The following is a 24098-nucleotide window of genomic DNA, read 5'->3' as shown; positions in this document are numbered from 1 at the left end:
GTTGCAAGTTTAGTACCTTAACAAGAATCAATCAAAAGGACTTGTTGCTGTGGAATCATATTCTTCTTTTTATTTTATTTCTCCTTTTGCTTTCCTTACCTTTTAATATTGAGTAATATTTTTCCAAAAGGAATATGCCAGCTCCATTTTTCATTCTTAGACAAAGCCAAAGTTGCTTACTTTTACAATGTCCAAAAAATATTAGTTTAATTAGTCAATTATAGATTTTATCAACAAATAATTAAAAAAAATCTGAAGAATATTTCAAAATTAAATAATTCGAGTTTGGATGTGTAGTTTTGAAGCAAAATAAACGTGAAAGAAGAAATATCAACCATATTTAAATTAAAATTCAACCACCAAAATATTAGTAAGAACATGAATATACTTTACAGATTTATCAATGATGTTACTGATAGTGAAATGATACAATGAATACAATACAATACAATACAATACAATACATTATTACAATACAATCAAAGCAGATACTGAAGCTGTTCAATGTACAATTCAGTAAATCGCCAAATTAGATATGGTTAATCCATTCTGTCCATGAGCTGGTCCAGTGTTGGAGTTTGAAGACTCGGTCTCCACCCTTAACATCCATCAGTGATCAGAACCATTAAGAGAATATGCCAAAGTTTATACATTTCATAAGCTCCTCCTATACGTTTGTTATCAATCAATCCTCATGCTCATCTTCACCTTCAGAATCTACAAAACAAACAAAAAACAACCTTGAAGATCACTTCTCGATTTGACAAAAAAAAAACAGATTTTTAAATATTATAAACTAAGCTTACCGGATCTAACATCTTCACTAAGCTTGCCTCTGTCTTGTATTTGTTTCACAAGCATCCGATACATCAACACCCACCAATATATATGAAGAACAAGTAGGCAATAGAGAAGAGTGTTGAACATGTAGTAGTATATTGGTCCTTCCACCGGGTGCTTGTCCTTGTCTAGTTCCAAAACTACTTCATAGCTGCAACAAAACATTTATATACACACATAAGGAGAAAAACATTCGAGAGAACTATAAAAGGAGATCAATTATATACACCTTGTGCTCCATAGGATCCAAAAGGGATAGTAAATGAGGCGGAGAATGATCCAAGATATAACAAAAAGAATGAATGAAAAGCTTGCGATCCCTTCAGCTCCACTATATTTAGACATTTTCCCAACTTCAAGAAACACATCACTTGCGTCGTGAAGTGCCAGAACAACCGAACCAACACGAGAGAAGCTATAAAAAGAAGAAGAAGAAGATCAAAACAATGTGGAGCAAAAGGACGCCATTGTAGAGTAGGAGTGTGATGATGGGAAGCATATACCTACATACGTATGAGAGGACTATAAGAATAAGAGTAGCGATGTGATGACCCATTGAAACTCCAAAATCAGAACGTCTTGTTTCCCAGAAGATCAGAGCAAAGATTGAGTATGTGTAGAATCCAGCCACAAACATATACAGAAGCTTCAACTTTAACCTGCATGGGAATGATATATAACTTTTAAACTTTAACCTGTGAATATATAAGCAAAGGCCTTGAGGAGAAACAAACTTACTTGGTTTGTTGATCAGGCCAGGACTGGTCTCCAGGGCCAACCCAAAAGTATTTAGTGTTCATAAACCAAGGCTCATTGTAAGTCACAGAGAGAGCAAGAATCTCAGCTGATAGATAGTAAACACACTTCCAGGCTGATTCTTTGAATTTTCTGATTTTTTTATTTCTCTCCGTTGCATCATCTCCAAGATTCTGTCTCTGTTTCCCATATATCAAATGTTTTGCCAATTTCTATAAACACCAAATATCAAGTTCAAGTTAAAAAAACAAAAAAAAAGGAACTTTCTCCATACCCTACTTCAAACTAACCAAAGCCACACATGAATGATGCTTAACTAGAGAGGAACTAGAGCTAAACAAAGTCAAGTACTCGTTACCATAAATGTTTAATGTAAAAAAAGAATGCACAACAATGTCACAAGTACATTCATTCTCACATACACTAACATTTAACATTCCTAAGTGATTGGAACAAAAAGGTTTAAATCATTCTTCACATCATAACCATCACAAAGAGATACACTTTCAGCTACAATCATTCATCTTAGTGAAGCTTCTTCCCAATACTTTTAGCTCAATAAACAAATGTAAAGTCTTTACATCATAACCATCAAAAAGAGAGACACTTTCAGCTACAAATCAATCCTAATGAAGCTTCTTAATACTTTTAGCTTACGCAACACTTAGATAAGGCATTGATGAAAACACTACAATCAATCTATAAAGGTAACGGCTTTAGAAGAGAGTGAGTGCATCACAAAAAAAAAAAAAAAACTCAGAGCTTTCGATCTATAAGAAAAGTACCTACCTCGAAGACGAATCTATCGAGGAGGAACCGAACCGAAGGGAAGAAGACTGCGAAGAGAGGAAGTACACGAAAGTCCTGGTAAACCGGAGGTGATTCCAGCTCCCAGTCAATCGATTTCACAGATTCTAACAAACCCATCTCCCGATTTTTACGAATCAGAAAATTTTACATATGGTTGACTTCTCCGCGGAGAGAGACAAAGGGACCGGACCTCCTTTTATTGGATCAAGTGAGAGTTTAAATGCAAGTTGAAGTGTACTGCTCCAATTACAATCTCCCAATTTGGTTGATTCTCTATAAGAATGTATGTATGCTTTTTTATATTTTCAAAGCTGGAATAGTTTTCTGGTCTTCCTCGAATCTTCTGAGTCGCTTAGAGTCTTCTCTACTCTTCAAGCTGGCAAGTGTGACAACTTGTTATTGTTTAGTTGACTTCTCTTTAGTCTTTGACTTTGATATATATAATTGGACAAGTTACTGTCTTTTTTTATAAAAATAAAAACGACTGGTTTACGTATTAGTTTGTTCTGTATATTGTCATAAAAGAAGTTGTAGATTATAATTTGTAATAAAACTATGGTAGAAATTTTGGAACGAATTTTATTTATATATAATGGAAAGTTTTGGGAAAATAATGATTCGTTGATTATTGACGTCAAATAATGATTTCTAGTTTGTGAGATACTATATGTTAATGTTATGTGCAAATATAATTGTATAATTATTGCATCGTATGATTGGTATCACGGTATGAAAGTAATAAATTCGTTTTAAGTTTCAAAAAATAAATATTAGATTTTACCAAAAAAATGATTAGAATATTTGAATCTCAATTGATTCGTCTCATTATTGTGTTTCACACTCGTTAAAGCTTTGTCCACACATGCACGTTCGTCGGTGATTATAAAGCCTTATCTTCTCAATTTTCTATGGTTTTAAAGTAGGAGTAATATACTTATACTACTCCTAGATATGTCCATGATGTTTCGGTATATTCAAAGTCACATTGAAACAAGAAGAGGTGATGTTTCCAAGGAGAAATGAAAGCGTTGACCCCAAGTTGCCAAAATTTGACTTCACGTTCTCTGTCTTTCTGCTTCATCGATCTTTACTAGTATTTCTTCATATAACGCCCATCTTTCTATACAGCATTTATGATTCTATATACAACCGCATCTTTATTATTTAATTAATATAATAAAGTCAAATATCTCCGTATACTTTATTAATTTAGGCGTTATATAGTACAGTATATAAAAGAGTTCTTTGTTTGACACTTCATATCTTAAAGAGAAGAAGAGGAAGAAAAGAAATGATAAAGATGAAAACTAGAATGTTGATCATCTTCTTCACTCTAGTTTTGCTTCTAAGCATGGCTTCGAGTGTTATTTCAAGAGAAGATGGATTTGCTCCTCTTAAACCATCTCCCTCCTCCAGGACCTCCACGCATGTAAGTTCATCAATAGTATTATCCGGCTTCTTTTATCTTTCTCTAATGTGGTGTTATATGCATGGAGTAGAATATGGTAACTGAGATCGTCAACCATCATAGTATTCCTTTTTTCACTCGAGTACACAATTCTTTTTTTTTTGAAACTTCGAGTACAGAATTCTTTTAGACGAAAGATTTTTAGTTTCGCTATATATTCAGAAATTAGAGATTCTACGGTTTATCAGAAAAATCCTATCAAAAGATTTTGTATTTTCTTGCTTCGATATTAGCATAATACATAAATTTCTATATGTGAAAATATATATATATGGTGGCATTGATTTTTTTTTTACAGTGCAGCTGTTTTGTTTTATGTACTTAGCTCATCTATAATCTAAAAAAAAACACTTCTCAATCTTCTTGGGGGATTTAGAACATATCTTGTTCCAAACCAAGTGCGTAGCCCCCTTTCCAAGTATGCTTGGCCCTTGGTTTTTACTGCAAACAACTGAATCTGTATAGTTTTATCCACAAGCTTACGTAGAGTAGTAGCATCTTTTGGCTGTTCTTCATGTCTTTTGGAGTTGCGCTCTCTCCATATACTATGCACTGCCTTGTGGTATTGAATTGCATGTCACATGAATATCAAAATGATAGAATAAGAAAAATATTTGAGCCGAACAAAATTTATGTTGAATAAAAAATGAATAGTATTAAGTTCAAAAATAAAATAAAAAATGAATAGTATTGAGTGATTCAGCTCACTAGTTTTACTTCTTTCTGCTTCTTTTTGGTCGTTATAGGAGAGTAGAAAAGGCAATGGAGTTGGAGTAGAGTGCAAGAGTTCAGACAGTGAAGAAGAATGCCTTGTTAAGAAAACCGTAGCTGCTCACACCGATTACATCTATACACAAGACATGAACATATCTCCTTGAAACAAGAACATTTGCCCTTTGTTTTTCATTTAATACAAGCTATAAGCATAAGCAAAGTGTCCTTGACCATGTGCTATCATGTTCTTTTATTTTATTCTAATCGTCGTTTGCTTTCTTTCAATGTCAACGTATATTTATCCTTCGACGCTATTTAACTTGCTGGTGTGAGAGACAACAATCAAGTTTAATTGGGCTGTTTGAAAATAATTGGGTTTATATGCTTTCGTGTCAGGCCCATAAACAGGCTTATATTTAAATTTTTGTATGGAAAAAGACATGCAAAAGTTTTTTTTGACATAAATAGTTAAATACATACAAAAGGTTAAAAGAACGAGAAAATATAAATGATTATGGCATGGTGTTATTGGTACGTTGCGCATGTAGACGAAGTGCTGATTTAAATATTGATAAATTATTCAGAGACTATGTCACTATTTATGTTGTTAATAATGAACTAATTTCAATACTTTGATAAAACAAACTTATTCATCTTTTTACCAAAAACAAAACATTCATTTAAAAAGAATATCTTGATTGTGTTTGGGAAGATAACATTATTTATAAATTCTATTCTATTTTCTTGATTATATTTGTTATTATTCTTGTAGAAATTAGTCTCCAATTTTTATATACTTTTTTTTGGCAGAGGCACTATGCCACTATCACCAGGAGCCTCCACCTCCCTTTGTTCTATTCCATTCAACAACCATATCCACCATTTTTAAGCAGTCTTATTCTCAACAGTTGACAAAAGATCTTATATAAACACACACACAGAAAGCACATGCAGTCAAAGATGAATCCATTTATAGAAGAAAATACAGCTTAAAATGTTATAAGCATGCTTTATTTTCGTGTTATAGTTAGTCACAATGTTTTTTTTTTTTTTTTTTGCTAGATAATTAAACACATTGTTACTTTGTTAGGCACACATTATTTGTTGTTCTTTTAATTAATGTGATTATCTTTTTTTTTTTTGTAACTGAAATCTTTGAATGATCTTTACAAGTTATTAACTACACTGAACGATCCTCCATAAAAGTCAAAGCTTATAATTCCATCTCCAACCTATGAAAACAGAAAGCAGAAAAATCAAATTAAGTAGAGAATACAAATAAAATATTTAGTGGGGTTCAGTTCAGTATATATTCGCTAGTGTTTTATGATGTACATCTTTTCATTTGACTTTGATGTGTTTTGTTTCGGATGAATATTCATTCAGCATTTGAAGAAACAATTTATAGGTGGTTTGTCAAAGTCAAATTAATTATGTATAAATGGCCGAAATATATAAAAGTGGCTAATGATTAAATGGTTGATTAAAAAGAGTTCCACCATTGTAATCGATTTCTTCTTAAATCTCTGTTTGCCATGAATGTTTTTAATGATGCAAGTCTGTTTATGCGGCGAACTGAAATTGTTAAGATTTAATATATATCGTCATAAAACGTTTAATATATGGATAATCGAAATTATTTCAATAGTTTATTCCAATTTAATGGTTTAAATTCCACTCAAAAAAGTTTAGCAGACTCCACTCCTAACCAACAAAATTATTGGTAACTAAGGCATACCTTCATACAATCATATAAAAACATAACTTAGAGTGCGGAAATAAATAAAAGGAGTATATATTGTATTTTCTTGAAAGTTACATTTAACTAACCAAAATTTCGTGTCGACTCAAACATAGGTACGTTTTATAAAATATTATAAACCATCCGGAAAAACTGTTGTCCCACAGTGGAATTAATTCATATTTATTTATTTTGGCAAAAAGACATTTATTTATATTTTATATCATAATACTATAAGAAATTTATACTTAATAATTCAAGTTGGCTAAAAGAAAAATACATTTATTTATTTTGGGAAAAAGACATTTATTTATATTTTATATATAACATATAATACTATATTATGAAATCTGCATTCTTGACACAAGCAGAACATTGATCAAGATCATTAATTAATACAACTCAAAATCCCTGCCCCTTTGGTCCGAACCCGATCTAGTGTTTGATATCGAATCTTCAAGATCTCTTAGAAAATTGTTGTCGTCTTCGTTGTTGGATTTTATCTCAGAGAGTAGTTGTCTGAGATCAGAAGTTTCCTCTTTAAGCTTAGCGTTCTCCTTCAAAGCAAGCTCATGGCTTTCGGATACGTTGTTTAGCTTATCGATAAGACAGTGGTTATCAGTACGAAGTCGTATCACTTGAGACCAAAGCTCATCGAGATGTCTCTGCTTTCTCATTCTTGACCTACGAGCAGATTCTCTGTTAGAGACCATCCTTCTTTGTTTTCTCTCATCGATGGCCATGCTTTGTTGGTGATCTTCGTCTGATGCTGAGTTGTTGCTCGTCATTAGATCCTGACCATTGGATGATGAAGAGTAGAAGTTGTTGTTGTTAATAAGACCGTTGATGTAGTAGGAGGAAGAAGTAGGAGAAGAGTGCATGTTGAAGTATTCCGACTCCATGATTGGTGTTTGGTTATTATATTTTCCCGGCGCTACATATTGGAAGTATCCGGTGAGCTCCGCAGGAACTGTGTTCATGATCTTTGCTTTGATTTTTTTCCGGATATATATATATATATATATATTTTTTGCTAGTGTAAATGATAAAAATAAAAAAAAAAAATTTGAGAGAGAGAGAGAGAAAGAGATATGTATTATGTGTGAAGTGGTTTTGAAGTGAAGAGGAAGAGAGGGCGAAGGGTTTTATAGAGGTGGGAGGTAAAGGAATGAGTTGTGTAGAAAATGGGTTGTATGTATATTATATGTTTATAAACTCTTATGGAAATTCTATTTACAAAGATTTGTCCATTTAAAAAGAGAGTTGTAATACTTGAGCTTAAAAATATAATAACTTCGCTCTGCATATAAAATTCTGCAGATGACAATAAAGGAAGCAATTATCCTTTCTAATATTTCGGTAAGAGATATCTAACTGATAAATGGTGGTAGAAAATCATCAATTTGACAAATATATATTGCTGAAAAAAAATACAAATATATATTGTTTTGCAATTTTTTTCTGTAGAACTACAAATTAATTGTGCTTAGGCCGGTGAACTAATTAACTTCTTGAGTGGATATACGGGTTAAACGGTAGTGAAGTAAGTGATATACGGTTTAAAAACTTCGCTCTGCATATAAAATTTTGGCAGAGTTAAGAATATAATTCTACTTTCATTAGCAAAAAATACCCAATTTTTAATTAGTTTCGAAAGATTGGTCTAGGTTTCAGATTGAAATTCCCCAAGCTGGAAAAAAAGATTAAGATATTCAAATTGGTCTAGGTTTCAGCTTGAAATTCCCCAAATCCTTCCTTTATTGCATTGCATGTCATATGACATAAGCAAGCATGTTGTATAATATAAAAAGTCTAGCTAGTTAATGGACGGAAGATTAAAACTTGAATTTGGCAAAACGCATGCAAAAACGCAAGCATTTGCGTTATAACTAAAATAATTTGTTAAATAGTTTTAGTTACGTATGCAAAACAGCATGATAAACGTCAGTGCCTAAATAAAATATAAAACTATTTATTGATATAGCAAACTGAGTAGAAAGTATTTTCTCCAGTCTCAACTAAACACTTGCAATTTATAAATTATAACAACAAGAGCTATCATAATTATTTGAACTTTTGTGTTGTATGATTGTATCCTTTGTGTTTAATATAAGTATTTTAAAGTGAAAAAACTGCCATAGTGATTTAGTAAATATACCATAAATACAGTGAAGCCTCTATAAATTAATAATGTTGGGACTGCACCAAAACTATAGTTTTTTATTAATGTATAGAGATATTAATTTATCGATATACTAATTGAACCAAAAATTCGATTTGGGACTAGTGTATATTAATTTATAGAATATTAATTTAAAGAAGTTATACTGTAGTATATATAATCCATGTTCGAAAACTCGGACAACTCGGCCGAGTTTCCGGCGGAAAAACGTTCGGCGGTAGACAACCGCATCGATTTGGTGTTACTCGGTCCTAAAATCGGTTCCCTTAAAACAATCATGTTTTTTTCGTTTTACAAGTTAGAGATCAATATGTTTAAGATAGATCTGTCATATTTGATAACAATCAGAAGATAAAGCATGAAAAAATAAGATGAATACCTTTAATCGTGTCTCTCTCCTAGTGCGATAAAGAAAATCCCCTTTGCTACAGTACATCCGTTGCAGTGACCACCTTCGCTGAACGACGGCGCCTTCTCCGGCGTCGGTTGCAAGACGCACCCTCTCCATCTCTCCTCCTAATGGGGAAGGGTAAGAAGAAGCCCAAGAAATCTCGCTCTCCGACGAAGAGCCCGAGCTCGTCTCCTCCTTCAAAGAGCCCGAGTTCCTCACCTCCGTCGAGTTCGTCACTTCCGTTGAAAGAAAACCCAGTCGCCGTGGATTCGCCCATGACGACGAACTCAAACCCTGCATCTCCGACAGCTGAAACTCCGGTTGATGCCTCAAAGCCTGCTTCCGATGCCCAGATCGCTGATTTGGTTGCTCAGCAGACTGACTCCGACTCTGATTCCGACTCTGAAATTGGCTCATCTTCAAGCTCCAAAGCTAGTGATGATTCCAAATTGGAAAATCCAAGTGCCCCTGTGATCGCTCCCGTAGCAGATCCGGACACAACAAACGAAGTAGAAAGAAGCACTAAGACCGTGAATTTGATTACTGATCTATTTACTCCTGAGATCGCCTTGGCAGATCCAGAGCTGAACACAGTAGCAGAGCTAGCGAAAGAATCACTAGCCATTCCTCCCCTACTGACTGAGAATACAACAAAAACTACCATACCTATTGGTGAAACACAAACGACTGAAGCGGGTTCTAAGGTACCAGGCCCTCCTCCTAAGGACTCCTATGTCTCTCAGGTTAAAGGCATCAAGCAGCTAAAAAAGACTGGTGAATCCTTCATCCTACCATCTGGAGAAGCTTGTGTGAAGATTCCCAATTCAGTCATTGAAAAGAACAGAAGATCCTGGGATTGCTTTGTCCTCGGTCAATTCTATGTGGATCCACCCTCCCAAGGAACCATCCATAACATTGTTAATGGGATTTGGAGCAAACAATACAGAGATATTGCAGTTTCGAAGATGGAGGGCTTCGCCTACCTATTCCGAATACCTAACGTAGGAACTCGGAACAGAGTAATAAATCAAAGACTGTGGCAGATAGACGGGAAAACAATGTTTGTAGCCAAATGGGAACCGGGTATTGTCCCGGCAAAGCCAGAGTTATCTGCTGCTCCGATATGGTTGGAACTGCGAAAAGTTCCACTCCAGTTCTTTAATGAGGATGGTCTTGAGCGCATTGCGGGCCTGGTCGGAGAGCCAAAGTTTCTGCACCCAACGACCGCAAACAAGACAAACCTGGAGGTAGCAAAGGTCTTCACCATCATTGACCCGAGAAAGCCATTGCCGGAAGCAGTAAATGTACAATTTGACTCCGGTGAGATTAGTCGTGTGCTAGTTTCCAGTCCTTGGATGCCTCCCATATGTAACCACTGCAAAGAGATAGGCCACTTATCGAACAGATGTAAGCTGGCGCCAATTACTTGTGTACCATGTAACTCTTCCTCGCATGGCTCGCATAATTGTCCAAAAGCTAAGATCTCAGAAGGAAAAGGCAGGAAGACAAGAAGAGCGAAACCGAAAGAAAAGCAGTGGGCAGTGGTTGACGCGAAACCTCAGGCAAACGCTGAGCAGGAAACAACCTCAAAGCTTGGTACCAAATCGGATTTTGCAACTGGTGAATGCAGTAAGGATCCTCCTCGCCAGAACGCCATCACCAAGCCGCGAGGAACACTTAGTGAGGCTTCGTCTGGTGTTGAACCGGATTCTTCAGATGTGGAATCCTCTGAAGAAGAAGAAGAGGGTGAAATCATGGAACATGAGGATGATTTTCGCGTTGCGAAAAAGAAACTTTTTTCAAAGCTAAAGGGTGAAAGGGGCAAGGGCCTCAAACACGCCTGAGTTATGTCGACACAACTTTTTTGTTGGAACGTTCGCGGTTTTAATAAATATAGTCACCGGAACGGTTTCAAAAAATGGATAAAGGTAAACAAACCTATTTTCGGAGGGTTAATAGAAAACCATGTCAAGCAATCGAAGAGGAAGAAGTTTGTAAATGAGTTACTTCCTGATTGGTGTTTTGAGGATAATTACAGTTTTTCGGATCTTGGTAAGATATGGATTTTATGGCACCCGTCTGTTACTGTCTCAGTGGTCCACAAGTCCCTTCAGATGGTCACTTGTGATGTCACTATTCCGGGTCAGCCACCTTTCTTCGCCTCTATTGTCTATGCGTCTAACTACCATGAAGACAGGAAGGAACTATGGGAATCTATTGTAAACCTGGGAGCTTCTCAACGGTTAACGGGAAAACCATGGATTGTTATGGGAGATTTTAATCAAACTTTATCTCCTGAGGAACATTCTCTCTACACATCTGCTAGAGCTGACAAGCGTACAAGGCTGTTAAGGGATTGTCTTCTTGAGGCAGACTTGGCAGACCTAAATTTCAGAGGAAAAACCTTTACCTGGTGGAACAAGAGTAAGACAGCTCCTATTGCGAAGAAGTTAGACAGGGTTTTAGTGAATGATGAATGGAGCAACTTTTTTCCTACAGCTGTGGCTTCTTTCCTCTCTCCGGATTTCTCAGATCATGCCCCGGTTATCGTAGCTCTAAGTATCAATTCTCCGCCTCTCAAGCGTCCTTTCAGGTTTTTTAATTACCTGTTACAGAATACAGAATTTTTGCCAATGATAGCGGAGAGGTGGTTCTCTTTCAATGTAACTGGATCTGCAATGTTAAGAGTCTCCAAAAAATTGAAGCTGTTGAAGAAGCATATCAGGGACTTTAGCAGATTGAACTACTCTGGTATAGAGCTGCGAACTCAGGAAGCGCACCAAGCTATGCTAGAAGCACAAGAAAGTACTCTTGCGAACCCATCTATTGCAAATGCTGAATGGGAACTAGAATGCTCTCGTAAATGGCAACTCCTCTCTAAGGCGGAAGAAGCTTTTCACTTGCAACGATCTTCAGTAACTTGGACTGCATTGGGAGATGCAAATACCACGTACTATCATCGAATAACATCCTCAAGAAGATCAGCGAATCACATTCACTTTCTAATGGATGACTCAGGAGGAAAAATTGAAAACCAAGGCGACATTGAGGATCATTGCGTTGATTATTTTTCTGGTTTGTTGGGTGCACCTGCGAGTACACAACAGTTCGAGCAATCTGACCTGGATCTCCTGTTTGATTTCGCCTGCACAGAAGAGGACAGATCTGCCTTCTGTAAGGATTTCACGGTACTGGAAATTAAGGACGCTTTTTTCTCACTTCCAAGGAACAAGGCAAGTGGTCCCGATGGATATTCTTCAGAGTTCTTCAAAGCGGCATGGAGCATCATTGGCCCAGAGGTTTCTCAGGCCATCTGGGAATTTTTCTCCTCAGGCTGTCTTCTCAAGCAATGGAATGCGACAACTCTGGTTTTGATACCAAAGATTACAAACGCTTCTTCTACTTCGGATTTTAGGCCGATTTCATGTCTGAATACAGTGTACAAGGTAATTTCGAAGCTGCTAGCGAAGCGCCTACAAGTGATCCTACCTCTTGTAATATCTCAGTCTCAATCAGCTTTCATGCCGGGTAGACTCTTGGCTGAGAATGTTCTTCTTGCTACCGACCTAGTACAAGGGTACAACACAGTAAACTCATCTCCTAGTGCTATGTTAAAGGTTGATCTCAGGAAAGCTTTTGATACTATCAAATGGGATTTCATCATAGGCACTCTCAAGGCTCTCTCTATACCGACCAAGTTCATCAGATGGGTTTATCAATGTATTTCTACAGCATCCTTCACCATCTCTGTTAATGGTAGCAGCAGTGGGTACTTTGAAAGCACTAATGGTATTAGGCAAGGAGATCCTATCTCCCCCTATATTTTTGTCCTAGCTATGGAAGCTTTCTCTAGACTGTTACTATCCAGGTATGAATCAGGAATTATAGGTTACCATCCAAGGACATCAGAACTGAAGCTGACTCATTTGATGTTTGCCGATGACGTAATGGTCTTTTTTGATGGAAGTGCAAACTCGCTTCATGGAATCTCAGACAGTCTGGATGATTTTGGAAGCTGGTCTGGTCTGAAGCTGAATAGGAGCAAGACAGAGGTCTACACAACGAGGCTGAACAGCTCTGAATCCCTTGCTATCGCTAGCTTTGGTTTCACCCCGGGTTCACTCCCAATTAGGTATCTTGGTCTTCCTCTCATGAGCCGTAAGCTGCAAATATCTGACTATGATCCCCTGATGCAACAATTAATTAAAAGATTTCAGAGTTGGGCGGTCAAGACCCTATCTTTTGCTGGGCGACTAGTACTTCTAAGCACGGTTATAGCTGGAACTGTAAATTTCTGGATAACTACTTTTATGCTACCAAAAGGTTGCATCAAGAAGATAGACTCGCTCTGCTCCAGATTTTTGTGGTCAGGCAACATTGATCAACTTAAAACAGCGAAGATAGCTTGGAAAACTTGCTGTTTACCTAAAGATGAGGGAGGGTTGGGTCTAAGAAGCTTCTCGGTTCTAAATAGGGTGATGCTTCTCCGCTTTATCTGGTTGCTACACTCAGGAAGCAACTCTCTTTGGGTCAGTTGGCAAAGGCAGTATCGATTATCGGCTAAATCCTTCTGGGCAGTAGATGAAACCACAACAGATTCTTGGACTTGGAAACAATTATTGAAGCTAAGAAGTGAGGCGCTGAACTTCTGCAAAGGTATCCTAAAATCTGGGACTAAACTCAGTTTCTGGTATGATGTATGGACTCCTTTCGGTCAACTAATAAGCTTCATAGGCCCTACGGGACCAAGGGCCTTGCGTGTTCCACTACTAGCTACGGTTTCCGAAGCTTGCAATTCGGAGGGATGGTTAATCGCTCACCCTCGTAGCCAAGAGGCGCTGGACATTCAAATTCACCTAACCACCATTGCTCTGCCTCTTTCTGAGATTGATGATGATGAATATGAATGGATAGTCCCAGGTAGTTCTTCCACGGTTTACTCGTCTGCAGTTACCTGGGATTTTTGGAGGCCTAAATCAGAGAAGAAAGCTTGGGTGGATTGTGTATGGTTCAAGGGTCATGTTCCCAAACTGGCTTTTAATATGTGGATCACTAATGCAGACAGGCTACCTACCCGGGCAAGGCTGGCTTCATGGGGAATCCAAATCTCTACCTCCTGCTGTCTATGCTCCCACTACGTGGAAACAAGAGATCACTTGCTCCTAACCTGTTCTTATAGCAGAGAGGTCTGGAACCTTGTTCTTACCCGGTTGAACCCACCACTGCATGCCTTCCAGGACTGGAATGAGCTACTTTCCTGGATCAGATCGACAACGACACAGAGCCCCATTGTTTTAAAGAAGATAGCAGTACAGTCGACAATCTACAATCTTTGGAAACAGAGAAACAATGTATATCACAACAGCTGCATTATCGCTCCAACGGTGATTGCGCGTGGGATATACAGAGAAGTGAAGATTATAATTATGGCAAGGAGGGATAGGAAGAAATTTCTTTCTCTGTTGTCAAGTTGGATTATCTAATTTATTAGGTTCATAAACATTGCTCTATCTTGTTTTTCCTTTCTTTTTGCCAAGGTAGAGTAGCACTTAGATTAACTTTTTGTAAATCTGAACATCATTAATATGATATTAGCATTCTTAGCAAAAAAAAAAAAAATAAGATGAAAAAGTGAAGAAAAACTCTCGACGGCCAACGTAAGGTTTCCAGAAAAAAATTAAGAGGAAGAAGACAGGGCTAAATTCGTCAATTCCACCTCATTAATGACAAAAAAACAAAAAAAGAAATTTATATGCCTACCTGGCGTCGAACTGGCAACCTGTGAGAAACGACGTCCCCACGCGAACCACTACGCTACGCTTCCATTTTATATTTTCGCTACAAAACAAGTACATATAGCTATTTATTTATTAAACTTACAAAAACTAATCCCCGATTAATCATCGATTAATCTCCGATTTTTTTGCTACTCGCTAGGCGCATGCCGACCGCCCGACTCACGCCTAGCGCAATTTCGAACATGGTATATAATAGATACATAGACACAGTAGCTTCAGTCCTCCTCCGACGCGCTCTACCGTGATACCACCAGACTGGAGTACCGAACCGACCATCCTCCTCCTATCGTGCTCTCTCCAACAACGTTTCGTTGATGCTGCTAATAATTCTTATAGGAGAAGTTTTCATATTTTCATTTACCGGTGAGATCACTGGAACAATCTATATCACTTTCATCATATCATCCTTCTCTCCGGAGATGCAAGTCATACTACCCCTTTATTCATTTACGAGGAATGTTTCTTCTCCGAACATTATACAGAGGTGTGTATCATTATCCATAACCGGTTTACTATCTTGTGTAGCGTACATTCGAGGTTTGAAGATGTAACAAATATCATTTCCATGACATTTTCAGGTACGGATTAGATTTTAACATCACAATATAAAGTGAATAATTTCAAGTCTTCGGTGCTGCCGTGATTCTTGCTCTGACGCATTTGAACCTCACTTCGAATTCGTTATTATTTTAATTTAGAGGTTTCTTTACATCTAACTTGTCTTCGTTAGAGTTTGGTTAACAAATTTCTTTATTTATAGTTTAGATGTTTTGAGTTTTAACGAAACTTGTGTTGAAAAAATAATACAGATAGTCTACTATATATCGTTATGAGATTTGTCTTATGTCATATCCGCGAATTATATAAATTACTGTGAAAACTGTTGTAGCAATCATTGTATATTTTTCATTTTCATTTTGTTTTGTTACCAGTAATCAAAGCCTAAATCGTTACATTTTTATATACACGGTCGTTATACTTATATATCATACAAGACAAAATACTATAAAATATTTACAGTAATTCGGTTATTGTTCTGTAGCTCTCATATACTTATTGCACCGAGCACTCTCTAGTAAACCCATCTCAAAACAGATATAGAACAAGGAGTGATTAACCCAAGAGTATTTTACATTTGCTGGCCTGACAACATGCAGTTTTAGTTCTTTTCTTAAGAAAAAAATAGTGTGATAGAAAATTCTCCAAAATGATTTTTTTTTTGGTTTAAAAGTCTCCTACAAATTACCACAAAAAGTGTCCTACACGTATTATTGAGTTTTCGTTGGTAACATTCATTTGTAACAATGGTGAGTCATCAACTGTAACACCCGTTCTTGCTTTAGACACGGAGTCGGAGATTGTAGGTTACAACTCACAAGTTTCAGCCGTGTAGACTGCATAGCCTGTTGGTTCCAATGGCTTGGATTTAGAATGTACACAAGTAATTACACAACCCAACCAACAAATCATGTACTATTATTAATACTTTTAATCCTCTTAACCTGACAGAGAGAAGGGATAAAGAGGGATAAACAATTCATATTACCCAATAAAGATTGAGACTCACAAAATCTCATTTACAAAAGAAAATAGAAATGAGAACAAAAATGAATGATGTGATTTAAACATGAAAATGTAATGAGTACGTCCAAACATTTTGTAGTGACGCCTCGTGGCCGGCGCACCAATTCACGGAGACAACTTAAACATTTTACTTAACATGCTTACTTTGATAGTCGATTCCACAATTGAGTTCATTTAAAAGAAAATAAAATGGTGCAATACTTTCCATTGACTTGAGAAAACTTCAGGAAACTTTAATTTGACCCTAAAGAAAATTAATAACGCTTTAATGTTCGTTCTTTTTTTTTCTTTTTTTTGAGAAGGGCATAATTTGTAATGTTCGTTCTTTGTTGATAGAGTAATCAGTAAATTGTAGGTAATACGCTGTTTACAGTTGAGTTAATAGTATTGATATCATTTGATGTGGTTGTTTGTCGCTGTCGTCAAGATATGAAAATAATGTATATTGTTTGATTTTTAAGTAGTTGTAGTCGTGATTTTACTATTCCAATAGTTTTTAATTTTTTTGTCAAAATAATTTTGTTTAAAGAAGACTATATAACAGCTTTGTGTTCAGTTTATGTTAATTTGATTCGTTAATCTGGACTAAGCTGGATATCTTTTTCACAAAATAATCGACCACACAAATTTGGTAATTTTTTTTTCACTTGATTGGGCTAATGATAAATTGTTTGTAGAAATCACCTGTAATATTCATCACAAGAGACTTTTTTTTTTTGAGCAACCATCACAAGAGACTATTTGAACAATCATGCCAAAAGACATACATATTATCCGAAAATTGATTTGAAAATGTGCATTAGAATCTTCTTAATCTCATATCTGTTACCTGCAATCGAAAAATGAAATCGTATTTCGATAAAGCAAACCCGCAAATTTTTCCTTTATCATGGACCATTTATTCATCTAGAGATTTGTTCGTAAACATAATCAAGAGAAAAAAATTTCCGGTCGACAATGCGAGGTAATAAGTTTTCATGTGAAAGGACATCACAAGGAGGGACTGTGTTCAACAGGCTACTGGATAATTTCTAATTTTATATGACAGAAAGAAGAAAAAAAAAATTTCATGTTTATTATTTGGTAGCTTTCAAAGTTTCAGTATATACCCATTTAGAGAGACACTAAGAAGAGCCAGTGACCCTACGGTTCAATTTGATTATTAAAGTGTACCATTTTGCAATAATATTATGACGACTGTCTCCACTTTCCCCATTTCACTACAAAGCAGCCTCGCATTTACATATGTTTGATTGGACTAAAGAAGATAAACTTGTTTTATATTTCCCTCTTCATGCTAAAAACTTGTGTTGTATGTTGAATCAAACACTGTCGATCCATCTTCGTTGTATGCCTCAAATATTCCTCTAGAAGATGACACTTACCCTAAAAAAGCAATCTCTAAAAGATTTTTGTATATGTTTTTTTCTCTGTTTAGAAAAAACTGATATCAATTATAAGTATTTAAGTATAGCATAGTTTTCCCTTTGTTTTTTTGTAGCATAGTTTCACGAATACTCTAATTTTTAGAAATAATTTCATAAGTTGCACACAAAATCGAAATAATTTTGTATGGATATTATAATTTACATAAATATTACGAAAATTATAAAATATGTTTATACAAAAAAATCGATATGAACCAGTTTAGCAGGTCCTACAATCAAACATATACTATATAAGATCTAACAAAACAAATGAATATTTGTAAATAGTATGCTCATTTCTATTTGTAAGAAAATAATTTAGAAACAAAACAGCAATCATATCCCACTATATAAAAGCAACTAATTTCAAGCATTCTTAGGCATGCCACATATGATAAAATATTTAGAACCAATCATTTAGTCATGTCATTATGAATTTCTTAATGACAAATTGCTGGGCCTCACAAAACCTTCACACCAATTCAATGTATCATTCCAGCCAATAGCATATCATATTCCTCCCTCTTCGTTAACCCTAACCTCCACAATTCTTATAAGCTTAAAATAGTTAAGGCAAATTACACTACACCATTAAATAATTCATACCACCATCTTTCAAAATTCCGGCTAGATAGATACACTTTCTCCACTGTTCAGAGCCATTAACACCTTAATCAGATCAAAAACCCCAACCTAACGACTCTCTTCAACTTCCCCATCTCCATCTATATAACCCTTTAGCCACTTACGAAGCTCAAGTATTCTCCAAAGTTATATGAAAATACCTACCGCAGCTATGGCTGGACAAACTCCAACTCAACTGCACGAAATCCAGTCGAGGCGTGTTGAAGAAGAGTTAGAGTTTGTATTATGATCAGAGTACGCAAATTTCTGTCTAGATCGGCCATTTAGATCCCTGCAACTGAATCGCCACTGCCGAAGAGACGACGTAGCAGAAGATGAAAGATGTTTTTTCGTTCGAGAACTTTCGTATTGAATCTCTTCATAAACTCTTGGTAAGCTTATGTTAAGTTTAATGTTCTAAATCTGATCTGATTTGATTCGATATTATACATCGACGAAATTAAGCTTTTAAATTTAGTCATGATAATTGACACTGTTATGAAAAATTCCTTTGAGATTAGGAAGCATAAGTATATTGAAGCTCCAGATTGGTAATGATTTGTTTTTTAAAAAAAATTATTGCTCGAATGTATGGTTTGTCTATGCTCTTTCTTGATTAATAGTGTTTGTATGATTTTTTGCAGAAATGACAAAGCAAATCTGCTCAAATATTAGCCACAGACCTGAAAGTTTTTGCGGCTTTCAACTAACTTTACAAAGAGATCACTCAGCTTCTGACTCTAGAGAATTTTAGGTAAATTTTCTGTTCACTTTATATAACTGAATTTTCTGGAAAGCATACACTTTGGTGTTTAAGAGTGTGTGTGTTTGTGTGTGTGTGTTTGATATCTCCACAAGGAAAACGAGAAATTGTTAAAATATGGTGATACAAAATCAGCCAGAAATATAATATATACTGTGTTGCAGAAGCTGATCGAGGGAAATCCTTTGTTTGATGTGAAGCTTCCCTTTCCCAGTTTCAAGGCTTCCCAGCTCAGAACTTTGATCAATCAAAGGTGAATTTCCTATATATTTCTTCAAACAGAAGGGTCAAGTTTTCAATGTTATTTTGTGCGGAATATTACATCTCGAATTGGCAGAACCAGCTATGTCAACGAGGCCAGATCTAGAGTTCAACACATCAACCAAATTGACAAAATTATCCATCTCTTTTTTGATGTATGCCATCAAAATTTAATCTAATCTTTAACTCGAGTCCTGAAATGGCTTTTTGTTGCAGGTTGTACAAAGTCTTGAACATTCTTGAGTTCAATAGCACGAGGCAAAATATGCCAATAATAGTGCATGATAAAGATGGGAAACTCTGACTACTTTTTGAAAAACCAAATAAGTAAGTGTAACTGGTGATTTCATATAACAAAGTATACATATCTTTCTTTTCAAATTATTTTATGCCACTTCCTTTTCAAAAAATTTGGAGAATGCATGCTTGATCATTAGTATATTATATACATATGGGATTGGTCATATAATACACTGAAAACGTAGCTCCAATTGCTGATTTTTCATGGGATGTTAACGCAACGATATTGCTATCTTTATTACAAACTCATGTTGGATGTGATCTTGACTTCAGGAATCTTTTATTTTCCTAGATTGATAATTCTAGAAGCAGAAGCATGTAATACAAAGTTTGGATATTTATAGTTAATTAACTAACTTGTCATGATCTGTGTTTGTACCAGGTCAAAGTTGGGTGCACAAGGCAGGAAGCAACTGTGCTTAATAATGATTTACTATACACATGCTTTACTATATTTACTCTGAAATTCTATCTGAATAAAATATTTTCATATCTTTTTTTTCATTTTTTCATTAAAACATATATATTTCATTTTATCATTAAAATAAATATTTGGATAATTAAGTAATTTCAAATTTATTTAAAATAAATTTATATTTCATTTTTATTTTAAACAAAACTTTTAAATATTTAGTTAATGTCGTATTTATTTTAAAATTAAATTTATATTTCATTTTAACTAAAACAAAATTTTAAAATATCTAACTAATTTTGTTATGGGCAATTCTCTCAAATAGACCTTTTTTTATTTTGAAAATTTTAATATTTTTTAGTTTTTAAAATTTGAAATCATACTCCCAAAACCCTACCCCTTAACTCTAAACCCTAAATCATAAACCCTAAGCCCTAAATTATAAATCCTAAACCCAAAAATACACCCCTAATAAAACTTTTTTGGTCATTTTGATATTTGAGGTCTATATTTGTTATAAAAACTTTTTTAGGTCTATCCTAGGATATTTCTCTTTTGTAATTACAACTAAAGACATGTATAGTTTTGTATTAATCTGTGATTTAATTTAATATAATATAATACTTTTTAAAAAAAATTGATCCTTCAGCAGTAAAATTTTTCAATTTAGAATATTGTATATCACATGATTTAAAATATGCTTTCACTCAAAATTTAAAACAAATAAAATAAATTATTGTAAATGAACTATAAAATTATTGTGTTTTAAAATGTTTTATAAACAATTAGTAATATTGTAAATGTAGTGAAATTTTTTGTAAATTAACAAATTTGAATCATGTAATCCGCGCGTAGCGCGGAAAACGAATCTAGTATAAGTAATAAGTGATACATTTATAAACCTATCACAGTGCAAACAGATCACGCATAAACTTAATATTTTCATCACGTGCAAACATATTACATTCAATATGCATTCTAGGTTTTACTGTTATTCCGAAGTCCACCTTTATATATTTTAAAACTAATTTTTCATTTACTAAGTTATCTTATCTACAGATCACATACATGATGTGGTTGTAAGACATACGTACTTTCAAATTCAACAGGACGCAAAAAAAATTCTGATTTTTTAATTCATTTTTATGAACCTTTTATTTATTCATTCTTCTTTACTCTATTAAATTGAGAGTAAATTTGAAAGTGTTACGTGCTTTAAAGAAAACCCGTGCTTGACAAAAAAAAACCCGTGCTTACGTACGGCACCTCATCTAGTTGATGATTAACTTATTGATTAACTAATTAAGCGTCTTCTGAATTGGGTTAAGCAATTAAGATATTCGAGGTAGCTAGTGATCCACTCACACTTCCGCCACTAAATATTGTACTAATTAAGATCTTGGGGGTGTAACCTATATCTAATTAAATACGTAAACGATTTTGCCAGTTCTTAGCTGTGTTCTCGGTCGACACGTCTCAACCTGACAAAATTTAATTAAATATTCAGGATATTTTAAAACAAAATTCAATTAGCCCATTCTCGACAATTTATATGCAGATAGTTTAATTAATTGAAATATGATAATAGGTCACGGTCAGTTCAGGTGAGTGTTACCTAACCTAGTATTAAGATGCCGTTTGTCTTATTTTGTAACTAAAAGACGCGCCATAATACCGTAATGTGTCTCTATCCGTCCGTATTTTAATATAATATAGGACTTAGGCTTTTGCTTTTCTTTTTTCAGATATATATTCCCTCCGTTTTTTAATATAAGTCGTTTTACAGCTATGCACGTAGATTAAGAAAACCATTAATTTCTTATATTTTCTAAACAAAAACATCATTAATTATTTACCTAACCACAATTCAACCTAGGCCTGGGCAATATATCCGTAAACCGAACAACCGATCGGTATCCGGTCCGATCAAAGCGGTTCGATTCGGTTTCGGATTATATTAAATAACCATTCGGGTCGTGATTTTGGGTTAGAATGGATGTCGGGTCGGATCGGGTAAAAACCCGACAACCGAATCATAACCACCGAAACCCGACGAATCTCAACCCTAGCCCCTCTTTCTTCCATTTTCGAATCGAGAGTAGATACACCACGATTATCTCCGAAAATCTCAACCAAACCTTTCCAAAATCTCAACTTGCGTATCATGCAATCCGAAATCCTTTCCCTTACCCGAAAATCAAATATTCTCAACGATTCTATTGTCGATTCAAACTCGAAACCCTTATTACTAATCCTATATATGCCTCTGCAAATCCTTAGACTTGAGAAGCCATTCCACCTCAAAGTAATCAATCCGGGGTGCTTATTTTCTTCTCAAAGTACAGTCTCGATGTATCATTCATGTTGCTTTCTTTTTCAAATATAGATTTTGGATAGATAATATTATTGGTTTCGGATTTCGGGTGAAGTCGTGTGATTTTCATGCTTAGTCTGAAAAGAATTGGACATTAAACTCGAATTGTGGTTTGGTTAGTTGTTCAGCTGTTCTTGTTTGTAATGACGCGTTCTTCAGCGGTTCTTGTATGTACTGATACGTGTATAATAAGTAATGATGCGTGTGATGTTAGTTCTGCAGCTGTTCTTTTATTGGTTCTTAAACTTGAAATGATGTTAGTTCTTCAGTTCTTAAACTTGAACTAACTTGAATTAATGTTAGTGCCTCTCTAGTTTTCATATTGCAATGTTAGTTTGCTGTTTCTAGTAGAACTCGTATTTACTATTTCAAACTTAGTTCTTCTATATGCTGTTAGTTAAATAAGTCTAAAGCTTATAAAAGTTTTTTTTATCTTGCAGATGACATCCTCAGCTTTCGATAACCAAGCAACTGACGTTGAAATGCAAGGTGAAGACCAAGAGTACCAAGAGACATTTGCGGCTGCAAATGCTACATCTGGAGCACCATCTCAGGCGCAGAAGGTGAAGAAGATGGTCGTGCCTAGGTCTACTGTGTGGGAGCATTTCACCCGAAAGAAAGAGAATCGAAACAAGTGTGTCTGTCACCATTGCCAGAAGATCTTTTCATGTGCATCCAAGTCAGGAACTTCTAACCTGAAGCAGCATCTTCAAATTTGCAAAGAGCACATAGCGTGGTTAACTTCGCAGAAAAAGAATCAACAGCAGATTGGTAATGGAGGCAACCTGAAGGCATCCAAACTGACTGAAGCGGTTTTCAGAGAAGCCTGCAACGAGCTCGTGGTGTTAGCAGAGTTGCCACTTTCATTCATTGAAAGTACTGCTTTTAAGCACTTCTGCGACAAGGTACAACCTTACGTAACGTAGCCTTTAACTTTTTACAACACTACTATAGCTTTTTGATATCGTCAAACTTACTAACTCTTTTAATGTCTTATTGTGCAAGGTTTTGCCTTTCAAGCCCCACTCAAGAAGGACATTGACAAGGAACATTGTGGAGATGTTTGTGAACAAGAAAGCAGCGCTGAAGAACTTACTCATGACGAATAAACAAAGAGTTTCACTGACAACTGATATTTGGGTATCTCAAGTGACAGGTACCATTTTTTATACGCTTATACTAATTGTTAATGGTTTTATACGCTTATACCAATTTTTATACGCTTATACAAATTGTGTCTATTGGTTTTCATGTCTTGCAGGTGCAAGTTATATGGTTATCACTGCACATTTCATTGACGAGCAGTGGCAGCTGAAGAAGTTAATCATTGGCTTCAAGTATGTCATGGATCACAAAGGTCAGACAATCTCTAATGTTCTTTTAGAGTGTTTAGCTGACTGGGGTCTTGAGAGGGTGTTTTGCATCACAGTAGACAATGCTACCGCAAATACTTCTGCTATTAAGAGGTTTCATGAGAGCTTTATTTCCGTTTCCCCTGATGCTTTTGTATTAGACGGGAATTTTTTACACATGAGGTGTGCGGCTCATATTATAAACTTGATAGCTAAGGAGGGTTTAGGTGATTTAAGTGAGAATGTGTTAGCTATCAGGAATGCTGTTCAGTATGTTAGGTCCTCGACCACTAGGTTAAAT

At 35.4% G+C, this 24098-nt stretch overlaps 3 protein-coding genes across 3 annotated transcripts; 1 reads left to right on the top strand and 2 right to left on the bottom strand.

Annotated features, from left to right (window-relative positions):
* Positions 1-328: 328 nt before the first annotated feature.
* LOC106434774 (ceramide synthase 1 LOH3) lies at positions 329-2737 on the bottom strand. Its single transcript, XM_013875624.3, has 6 exons — positions 2386-2737; positions 1579-1808; positions 1344-1499; positions 1070-1255; positions 807-991; positions 329-717 (listed from the first exon to the last, which is right to left on the bottom strand). The coding sequence occupies exons 1-6, from the start codon at positions 2521-2523 to the stop codon at positions 686-688; spliced, it is 927 nt and encodes a 308-aa protein (XP_013731078.2). The 5' UTR covers positions 2524-2737; the 3' UTR covers positions 329-685.
* Positions 2738-3660: 923 nt separating this feature from the next.
* Positions 3661-4866, top strand: LOC106434782 (phytosulfokines 1). Its single transcript, XM_013875632.3, has 2 exons — positions 3661-3835; positions 4621-4866. The coding sequence occupies exons 1-2, from the start codon at positions 3698-3700 to the stop codon at positions 4750-4752; spliced, it is 270 nt and encodes an 89-aa protein (XP_013731086.1). The 5' UTR covers positions 3661-3697; the 3' UTR covers positions 4753-4866.
* A 1767-nt stretch (positions 4867-6633) lies between these two features.
* On the bottom strand, positions 6634-7516 carry LOC106434781 (basic leucine zipper 43-like). Its single transcript, XM_013875630.3, has one exon. The coding sequence runs from the start codon at positions 7307-7309 to the stop codon at positions 6722-6724; it is 588 nt and encodes a 195-aa protein (XP_013731084.1). The 5' UTR covers positions 7310-7516; the 3' UTR covers positions 6634-6721.
* Positions 7517-24098: the final 16582 nt, after the last annotated feature.

This window comes from Brassica napus, chromosome A9 (assembly GCF_020379485.1).
Source record: "Brassica napus cultivar Da-Ae chromosome A9, Da-Ae, whole genome shotgun sequence".
NCBI classification, from domain to species: domain Eukaryota; kingdom Viridiplantae; phylum Streptophyta; class Magnoliopsida; order Brassicales; family Brassicaceae; genus Brassica; species Brassica napus.
The sequence above is the reverse complement of the archived record's forward strand: the minus strand, read 5'-3'. Positions and strand labels throughout refer to the sequence as shown.

Coding starts and splice junctions, on each gene's coding strand:
- LOC106434774 (XM_013875624.3), bottom strand. CDS start 2,523: ATGGGTTTGTTAGAATCTGTGAAATCGATTGACTGGGAGCTGGAATCA. Junction 1,500..1,578: donor TGGCCTGATCAACAAACCAA/GTAAGTTTGTTT, acceptor ATTCCCATGCAG/GTTAAAGTTGAAGCTTCTGT. Junction 992..1,069: donor TGGATCCTATGGAGCACAAG/GTGTATATAATT, acceptor GTTTTGTTGCAG/CTATGAAGTAGTTTTGGAAC.
- LOC106434782 (XM_013875632.3), top strand. CDS start 3,698: ATGATAAAGATGAAAACTAGAATGTTGATCATCTTCTTCACTCTAGTT. Junction 3,836..4,620: donor CCTCCAGGACCTCCACGCAT/GTAAGTTCATCA, acceptor TGGTCGTTATAG/GAGAGTAGAAAAGGCAATGG.
- LOC106434781 (XM_013875630.3), bottom strand. CDS start 7,309: ATGAACACAGTTCCTGCGGAGCTCACCGGATACTTCCAATATGTAGCG.